This window comes from Malus sylvestris, chromosome 15 (assembly GCF_916048215.2).
Source record: "Malus sylvestris chromosome 15, drMalSylv7.2, whole genome shotgun sequence".
NCBI classification, from domain to species: domain Eukaryota; kingdom Viridiplantae; phylum Streptophyta; class Magnoliopsida; order Rosales; family Rosaceae; genus Malus; species Malus sylvestris.
The window spans coordinates 50,015,274-50,022,075 of NC_062274.1; the positions used below are offsets into that span (position 1 = coordinate 50,015,274).

The 6,802-nt window shown below is 39.8% G+C and overlaps 1 protein-coding gene across 1 annotated transcript; it reads left to right on the plus strand.

Annotated features, from left to right (window-relative positions):
• The first annotated feature begins 3,305 nt into the window (after positions 1 to 3,305).
• LOC126604633 (patellin-3-like) lies at positions 3,306 to 5,685 on the plus strand. Its single transcript, XM_050271922.1, has 4 exons — positions 3,306 to 4,572; positions 4,707 to 4,831; positions 4,941 to 5,091; positions 5,203 to 5,685. The coding sequence occupies exons 1-4, from the start codon at positions 3,502 to 3,504 to the stop codon at positions 5,455 to 5,457; spliced, it is 1,602 nt and encodes a 533-aa protein (XP_050127879.1). The 5' UTR covers positions 3,306 to 3,501; the 3' UTR covers positions 5,458 to 5,685.
• The last annotated feature ends 1,117 nt before the right edge of the window (positions 5,686 to 6,802 follow it).

The window sequence follows — 6,802 nt, forward strand, 5'->3', positions numbered from 1 at the left end:
TCCTCGAATACCCGGATAGGCATGTGCTGGCCGACACCTGAGGGTGACAAAAGTCATTTATTGAATACAAGAGTAATGATTAGGAGGAAATAAGCATGAATACTCATTAGAATCTAAAAGTAATAAACAAAGTTTAAGGAAATGTGTAGAGTGCACAGAACACGTTCTAAAACAAGATCACAAAAAGAAAGATCATTACAAGATATCACACAAGTGAGTGATAGATTGCTACTGGTAGGGGAATGCCTCGTACATCGTGTCGTAGTCCTCGTTTCTAAGACCTGAATGGGGGCGCAAAACAAAAGTGAGTGGACCAAGTTCATATATACAATAATAATAAAAAAGTTATTAAGATACTAACCCTCGCAATTTATATAAAGAAAACTACTAGCATAATAAGTGATGGTTTTACTAAAAACCCTAGCATGCCAAAAATATCTCAAAAGACATCGTGGAAAACAAAATATCCAACGTCTCACAGATCATTTCGTAGCGCAATGTACTGCTAGTAAGATCACTAAAATAAATATAACTCTCGGCCATATGCCAGCACCGTGGTCTTTGCGCCCGTAGCCAGAGATTACTAACTCTCAGCCCAATGCCTGCTCCGTGTCCCTCAGCCCATAGCTAGGGATTATTTCTCCCGGCCTATCTGCCAACACCAGATCCTCACCCCAGGCGGCATAGTGTCCACTAGGTACGCACAAATAGTTACGCTTCTCATAAATAACCACTTCATAGTATAAAGTCATCCATCGTCTATACTATAAATAGGGGTTTCTAAAACATGTTCTAGCATCCTATCGTCATCTATCAGATAGTCTACCAATTCATGGTTTTTATAGAAAATACGATATATTAAAAATATAGCTCAATATAGGCCAACAATTAATTTCTCACCAAAAACGAGACGATAAACAACATATTCCATAAACATGCTTAACATAAAATCAGTTCATAAACTCGTAAGGCATGCATTTCATTTATGCAAATAAACTATAAAATTATGCAAATTTTAGAAGGGGTCCATTCACAAATACTCCGTAGCAGCAAAATTGTGCGGAAAAGGATTAAGGAAATCCCCACTAGCAACTTCACCTAAGAAGAAAAATATACAATTTATCAAACTACCCAACTATAGAATTTCAAGAAATGGAAATGGGTCTTGGGTTTCCAAATTAGGGTTTAGGTTTAGGTTAAATAGGGTTAGGACTTATTGGGTTTTGGGTTTGGATAGGTTTAGGAACAAAAAGGGGGGTGGTTTGGGCTTGAGCCCAAACCCACACAACACACACACACACATGCATGCACAACACACAACACAACACACACACACACACACACACACACACACACACACACACACACACACACACGACATAACACACACACACACACACACACACACACACACACATGTGCACCACACACGCGTGCACTACACTCACACACACACACTCACCACACGGACACATACACACACACACACACACATACAGTACACGCACACACTTATACACAACAACACACACACACACACAACATAGCCCACACCATACATACATAGTACTGCACACACACACCCAACATTGATCAACGAAACAACAAGGTAATTAATTACCTAGGTTCGAATTCGAAGAGATTCGTGCACCCACAGCAACAAACTCGACGAAGTTCGTCTTCGGGGAAAGTATGCATGCACATGCAGCAGATAACAGGGCTGAGATTGAAGGTGAGAGTTCAAAGCTCTCGAGTCTTCAATGGCAGAGCACTCGGAGTTGCTTTGATGTTGCATGCAAAGATGTAGTCGTGTTCCCTATGTCCCAAAGGTTCGAAGTATCAAGATTTGGGGTTAAATTTGTAAAGGAACGAGCATTGGTGGTGGCTGGTTTCCTTCTCAGCGCCGGAGAGATAAAAGAAAGTGTTTAAAGAGAAAGTACGAGGAAAGGGAAGAAAGAGAGGACTGAAAGGGAAGAGATAAGAGACTCGGGGGACAAAAATTCAGCGGTGGGCCCCTTAGGCTCACTAATTAAAAACTAAAAACCATTTTTTTAAATAAAAAGTGGGTGGGGTTGTAACAATTCGTGTCAAGAGAGTGTAATCGTGTTGCTCACTCGGTGGCTAAGTTTATGTTTAGACCATCTCCAACCGTTGGGCTAAAAATCAAATTTTTTAGCCCGGACAATTTAGTTTTTAGCCCAGAAACATGTTTTCTACTCCAACTCTTTTGGTCTAAAATTTTAGCCCGGGATTATTAAAAAATGAACTTAGGCTAATTTTTTTCTTAAATTCACTTTTTAAAAAAAAAATTATGTAGACTATCGTAAATTAATTCTATGAACATTTTAATCTAAAAATATTTAAATTCGGATAAATATTGAAAAATCACTAAATTCATATATGAAAATCATGACAGAGATGTATAAACACAAAATTTGGAAATGGTAGAAAGAAAAATTGGAATAATTGTAGGAGAAAAGTGAGTTTTGTGTGGATGTTTGAACAAATACATAGGTATTTATAGAGTTTTTTGGTAATTTTTTAGTTAAATAATTTTTTTAATTATTTTAGTTGTTGGATTTAAATTTGGGCCGTTAGATCTTCTTTTTACCATTAGATTTGATTATATTCGATTTCAGCCGTTGGATTCAATAAATATATAAATATAAAAACAAAAAAATATATAAATTTGAATCTAGGCTATTGAATCAACCAACAGCCTGTTGATTGCGACCGTCGGATCAAAGTAGCCGTTAGGGTGCCTGGGAAAGGTGGCCGACAGGCCCACATGGGTGGGGGGGGATTGGCGCATAGAAGCCGGGTTTCACTCATTTCGGTGAGGCCCACACCGAATCTTGAGCTAAATTTTGGGGGGAATTTGGCTTTTAGCCCAAAGATTTGGCTTGGGGTTGGAGGGGAGAATAGGGGAAAATTTGGCATTTAGTCCATGGTTGAAGATTATCTTAAGGAGAGAAAAACCTTTTTGTGGGATTGTATTGGGCTAGATTTCATGTTTAATATCTTGGCCCAAGACATTAATCTTTTTATTCGATTATAATATATCCTATCATTCCGACAAATAAAAAAGGTGGTAAAAATATCTTTTGCCTAATGCTAAAGCGACAATCTATAATATTTGATATTATCCAAAATATTTTCCAAAAACATAAAATAAAATAAAATTAAAAAAAAAATTAAAAAAAAAAAAGGGGTAAGGCTGTACTTTGAAGAGCATAGGATTCCGACTGAAGCATCGATCCTGACGGTGTTACTACACTTGTGACTGCTGGTAATATCATGTGGTGAGCATGTTAAGTTCACACATCCTCGCCACGCTGACGGTACCACTCACTCACTGACAAAACAAAACCATCACCTCCCTTTCTCTCTCTTCACTTTCCTCCTCCTTCAGTGCCATCCATAATTCCAATCTTCCCTTGCTTCTTAACACCAACTAAAGTAAGCCCACCTAACTCCTCCTTCCCATCTCCATCTCCAAAAATGGCCGACGAAATCCCCATAACACCACCATCTGACCTAGCGCCGCCGACACCGCCCCCTGCCGCTTCTGAGCCTGAAGCACCGGCTTTGACGAAACCAGAGTCTAAGGAAGACGCACCCCCACCACCACCATCGCTGCTAGAAGTGACAGAGTCTGAGAAAGAAGAGGCACTTGCAGTACCACCAGTTGCGGCGGCGGCGGCAGTGGTGGAGTCTGAGCCGGTGAAAGAAGAGGCGGAGAAAAAGCAGATTCCTCGATCTTTGATTTCGTTCAAGGAGGAGAGTAACGTAGTTGCCGATCTCTCAGATTCAGAGAGAAAAGCTCTTCAAGAACTGAAGCAGCTCATCCAGGAAGCTCTCAACACTCACCAGTTCACATCCCCGAAAGCCGAAGCACCAGCACCAGCACAAGCACCGCCACCGCCAGGTGCACCGGTTTCCAAATCGGAATCAGAATCAAAACCAACCCATGAACCCAAAATCGAAGAGCAGCCACTGAAGGAAGCAGAGGAAGTAGCTAAAGAAACAGCACAATCGGTGGTGCCGCCGGCGGCGGCGGCGGAGGAGGAAGTGTCCATTTGGGGAGTCCCTCTTCTCAAGGACGATAAGAGCGATGTGATTCTTCTCAAGTTCCTGAGGGCGAGGGACTTCAAGGTGAAGGATGCCTTTGTGATGCTTCGCAACACTATTCAATGGCGGAAAGAGTTCGGGATCGACGCTCTTGTGGAGGAAGATCTCGGTGATGATTTGGAGAAGGTGGTGTTTGTTCATGGGTACGATAGGGATGGTCACCCTGTGTGTTACAATGTGTTCGGAGAGTTTCAGAACAAAGAACTGTACCAGAAAACATTCTCGGACGAGGAAAAGCGGACCAAGTTTCTCCGGTGGCGGGTTCAGTTCTTGGAGAAGGGTATTCGGAAGCTTGATTTCACTCCCGGTGGTGTTTGTAGTATTTTTCAGGTCAATGATCTCAAGAATTCTCCTGGCCCGGCTAAGAAGGAACTTCGAGTGGCCACCAAACAGGCTCTTCACTTGCTCCAGGACAATTATCCCGAATTCGTAGCCAAACAGGTACTACGTAGTACTTACTTGATTGTCTCTTGATTTTGGTAACCTTGTATTATTGATATCTCTGTATTGAATACTGAATGCTGATGTTTGTTTGGTTGGTTTGGTTTGGTTATGGATAAATCTTGTTAATGAAGGTGTTTATCAATGCGCCGTGGTGGTATCTTGCATTCTACACCATGATCAGTCCGTTCTTGACGCAGAGGACGAAAAGCAAGTTTGTCGTTGCTAGCCCAGCCAAAACCGCCGAAACCCTTTTCAAGTTAGTAGGATTACTCTCTACTGTGACTATCAATTTATGTCCCCAATTCATATATATATATATATGGTTGGTTGGTTTTGGTTTAAATTTCGATTGGCGGATAATGCAGGTACATCTCTCCTGAGCATGTTCCGATCCAGTATGGTGGCTTGAGTGTCGATTACTGTGACTGCGACCCTGAATTTACCATCGAGGATCCAGTGGCCGATGTTACAGTTAAACCTGCAACGAAACAAACTGTGGAAATTATAATATATGAGGTTTGATTGCTTCTCTTTTGCTCTACTTTTATAATACATGAGCATTGGCCAGGTGCTAAATTATTATGCATGGCTCATTGCTTTAATTCATATGGAATTGATATGTTGCAGAAGTGCACCATTGTGTGGGAGCTCCGTGTGGTCGGATGGGAGGTGAGCTATGGGGCTGAGTTTGTGCCCAATGCCGAAAATGGATACACAATCATCGTACAGAAAGCCACAAAGATGAGCCCGACCGATGAGCCAGTGGTGAGTAACAGCTTCAAAGTTACGGAACTGGGTAAAATATTGCTCAAGATTGACAACCCAACCCCGAAAAAGAAAAGGCTTCTGTACAGGTTCAAGATCGAACCCCTCGATTACTAAGGAATTGGAATGAGCCTGCAGCACTTCAAACACCCGTTGTGCAATGTGCACTTTGGTCAGTTGGCATCATACTGTTTATCATCGTCTTTTTTGTGTTGTATTTTGTAAATTGGGTTTTCTAGTTACTTCAGAAAAATACAGTTGAACTTTTGAATTTGCAAACTACAATTTCTTTTTTCCTTGTAATTCTTGGTGGCTTCTATATTATAGTTTATGCTTTTCTGGTTACAGTTTTTCTTTTCTTTTTATCCTTAAAACAAAGAATCCGCTAGTGGGTTCGTCACGGCAAATATCATTTGGGGGGTTGGTAAGATTCATAGAGGTATTTCAGCCTCTCTTTGAATCATTTAGCACCAAGAGTCAAACTTAGGACTTACTGCGGGATATCAATGAGTTAGGCCATTTTCAACCGAAATGATGAAACATAGTCCCGTTAAGAATTATAACGTTGCAAAAGGTTATTTTCAGTTCGTTTTATATACTATCTTCAACCAAAATGTTTAAACATAGCCTTCTCAATAATATATTAGTTTTAAGTTTATATTTTTAAATTTATTAGTTAATTTAGTTAAACTACTATTGGGTGTTTTTAAATTTAACCGTTCAATTTGAATCAATTATTTCAATTGAGGAACTGAGCCCAGGCCTACTTCAACTAGCCTGATGTGTTTTTGGTCAAATGATAACCTGGTGAGTTCATAAAATTATAGTTTAGCCATTCGTTGGAGATAAAATTTCTGACAAATCAGATCATTTTTTTGCTTTTAAAATTTAAACCTCTCTGTTGAAAATGGTTTTAGTTGTGCCGAAAAGAATCGGCTTGTAATACATGAACTGATGTCATCATGATTCATGACAGCCCAAATGTATGGGCTGGATGTTTTATATCTTCGCAGCTCTTGGATCTTTGCCCGTGACATCTGATCCAACTTGCACGAATAAATTAGCCCACACCTCACTAAAATAATATGTTATTGTCATCCATGTGAATTAATGTTGAAACATTCCGATTACAAATTAAAAAAATTAACATAAATATAATACGGTATCCTATTAGAATAAAATATTGTTGTATAAAAAAATATCCGAATGAAGAAAGTCAACCAAACCTTGGAAAAAAAAATCTCAAATATAATTCTTCAAAAGCAAAATCTCAAACATAATCTTTCATTTTACAAGGTGGCTATTTACCATAATAATAGAAATGTGTTAAGCCCTTACGTGACGGCGTGAGTTCGAATTCCGTCGATGATTAATCTAACATCTACAACAACAACAACAACAACAAAGCATTTTCCCACTAAGTGGGGTCAGCTATATGAATCCTAGAACATCATTGCGTTCG